Source organism: Cebus imitator, unplaced genomic scaffold (genome assembly GCF_001604975.1).
Source record: "Cebus imitator isolate Cc_AM_T3 unplaced genomic scaffold, Cebus_imitator-1.0 Scaffold316, whole genome shotgun sequence".
Taxonomy (NCBI): Eukaryota; Metazoa; Chordata; class Mammalia; order Primates; family Cebidae; genus Cebus; species Cebus imitator.
This window is the reverse complement of record NW_016107631.1, coordinates 524,740-527,157: the sequence shown is the minus strand read 5'-3', so window position 1 is coordinate 527,157 and position 2,418 is coordinate 524,740. Positions and strand designations below refer to the sequence as shown.

Sequence of the window (2,418 nt, the reverse complement as noted above, 5' to 3'; positions counted from 1 at the left end):
ATCAGCCTCCTGAGTAGCTGGAATTACAGGTGTGTACCACCACGCCCAACTAGTTTTTTTTATTTTTATTTTTAGTAGAGATGAGGTTTCACCATGTTAGCCAGGCTGGTCTTGAACTCCTGACCTCAAGTGATCCGCCCACCTCTGCTCCCAAAGTGCTAGGAGCCATGCATGAGCCATCGCACTCTGCCACCACTGCATTCTTATGCTGAGACATGAGAAGGAGCTAAGTGCAGATAAAGACTGAGGGGCTTCTAATGCCATCTAAAAAGGAATCAGAAACGACAGACCAGACCAGGGGCCAACTACAAAGGCCCTATGCAGGCTGTAAGCCTGTCACTTCCCAGTGTTTGTCTCCCCTATGCCCCTCCCATTCCCACTGCTTCTCTATCCTGGGCTGCCGCCTCCTCCACTCCCAGGCTTGGAGGAGACAGTGGTTGGGGGAGGGGGAGAAACGATTACCATCAGAGAGGAGGGGAGCCCAGGTGGCAGGGGCTGCAGGGAGAGGCATGGAGAAGTGCCAAGGCGTAGGTGGTTCCTGGGCAGAGGTGGTCACTCTTTCCCACTCCCCCAGTACCAGGAGCCCTTCCCAGACCTCCCTGCTTTCCCTTCTGGGAGTCCTGGCTCCCTCTCACCTCCCTGTGTTCAGTCCTACAGCCACAACTGCCCCACTTGGGTGGAAGTCAGCACAGAGACCAGTCTCCTGGGAGAGGAGAGAAGGCAAATTCAAGAAGATGCCTTTCTAGTGAGGGAAGCAGAATGGACCCCTTGTCCTCCTGATAACTTCAAAGCTGCTTACTCCCAAGGAGAAGATGGGAAGAGAGGGAAGGGATGCCTGGGTGTCACTGAACCTAAACAGGCAGTGATACCAAAATATTCAACCGCAGAACTGAGACCAACAGCTGTGCTGGAGATTAACCATTTAGGTGCTGGACCAAGAGGAAGTCTGAGGGGCTCTGGGGGTGGCGGGGAGTGCCCAGGCGGTATTAGAAGCATCAGCTTTTACCAATCAGTACAGAAGAATTAATATTTGAGTAGCCAGTGCAGCCCTACCAGTACAAACTAGCTGCCTCTGGAAGGCAGGAGGAAGGTGCTGGGGAAGGAGTGCCGGCCACGGGAGTCCTGTTAGGGGTGGTATGGGGGATCCAGGGACATAGGGCTCTACCTTGAGGTCGAGGCTCCAGGCAAGCGCGTGGCTCTCCCCATCCCACAGGCAGAGCTGCCGGTCATGGCCACAGGTGAGGAAGCGGTTCTGGGAGGGGTGTGTGCAGAGCCCCCAGAGCTCATCAGTGTGGCCCTGCAGCAAAGCATGACTGTCACTCCTGCCCCTCTCTCACACCCCTTTGCCCCCTCCTTCCCTGAGCCCTTAACCCCCAACCTGGATTACAGGGGAGAAGCCCTGGGCCAGATCTCCCCTCAGCAACGCATTCTTCGTGGTTCCCACCAGCAGCTCAGAGCCAGGCCCTTCAGCAATGGCTCGCACGGCCCCAAAGTGTTCAGGAATCTGCAGTGATGGCAGGATGTCAAGAGCCCACTGACCATTGCTCTTACCCCTCACTCCCTTGACCCCAGCCCAGCCCTCACCTCAGCTTCCTGGAGGGCCACCAACCCGGGCCCCCATTGTACCAGCCGGCGGTCCCGCCCGCCACCACTCAGCACTGTACCGTCCCGCCGAAGACACAAGGCGAAGATGGAACCTTCATGAGCGTGAGCCTGGGCCACAATCCCATAGGTCTCTGTTGGCAAAGCCCCAAGTAGGTCATGTTTTTGGGGTACAGGGGAGTGTGAAACAGGGCCAGCTTTGGCTGGCACAATAGAGTAAGAACTCCCAGCCAATGAATGCACCCACTATTGCCAACAGATCTGTTATTCTCCCCACTTTACAAACAGGACAACTGAGACTCAAAGAAGTGAGGTAACTTCCTGAAGGCCAGACAACTAATGACAAAACTGGAATTTGAGCCTGAGATCTGGCAAACCCAAAGCTCCAGCCCTTTCTCCTTTGCTGTGCTGCCCACACCCTTCTCCTTTGCTGACCAGCCCCCACAGAGAACTATCAACTCTCAAAGTGAAAAGATGGGAAACCTGGCCGGGCACAGTGGCTCACGCCCATAATCCCAGCACTTTGGGAGGCCAAGGCAGCCTGAGGTTGGGAGTTCGAGACCAGCCTGGGGTCTTGGAATCTGAAGGGCTCTGCCTGGATTCAAGTTCAAGACCAGCCTGGCCAACATGCTAAAACCCCATCTCTACTAAAAATACAATTAGCCGGGCATGGTGGCGTGTGCCTGTACTCCCAGCTACTTGGGAGGCTGAGGAGGGAGGATCGCTTGAACCTGGGAGGCGGAGGTTGCGGTGAACTGAGATCATCGCGTGACTGCACTCTAGCCTAAGCAACAGAGTAAGACTCTGTCTCAAAAA

The 2,418-nt window shown here is 55.4% G+C and overlaps 1 protein-coding gene across 1 annotated transcript in view; it reads right to left on the bottom strand.

Moving 5' to 3' along the window:
• Positions 1–2,418, bottom strand: part of EML3 (EMAP like 3) — an 11,122-nt gene that overhangs the window by 2,642 nt on the left and 6,062 nt on the right. The window contains exons 12-15 of the mRNA XM_017503928.2: positions 1,585–1,848; positions 1,379–1,504; positions 1,166–1,297; positions 636–703 (exon numbers count right to left, since the gene is read on the bottom strand). Of these exons, the coding sequence (XP_017359417.1) occupies positions 636–703; positions 1,166–1,297; positions 1,379–1,504; positions 1,585–1,848 (590 nt within the window). The remainder of the gene's footprint in view (positions 1–635; positions 704–1,165; positions 1,298–1,378; positions 1,505–1,584; positions 1,849–2,418) is intronic.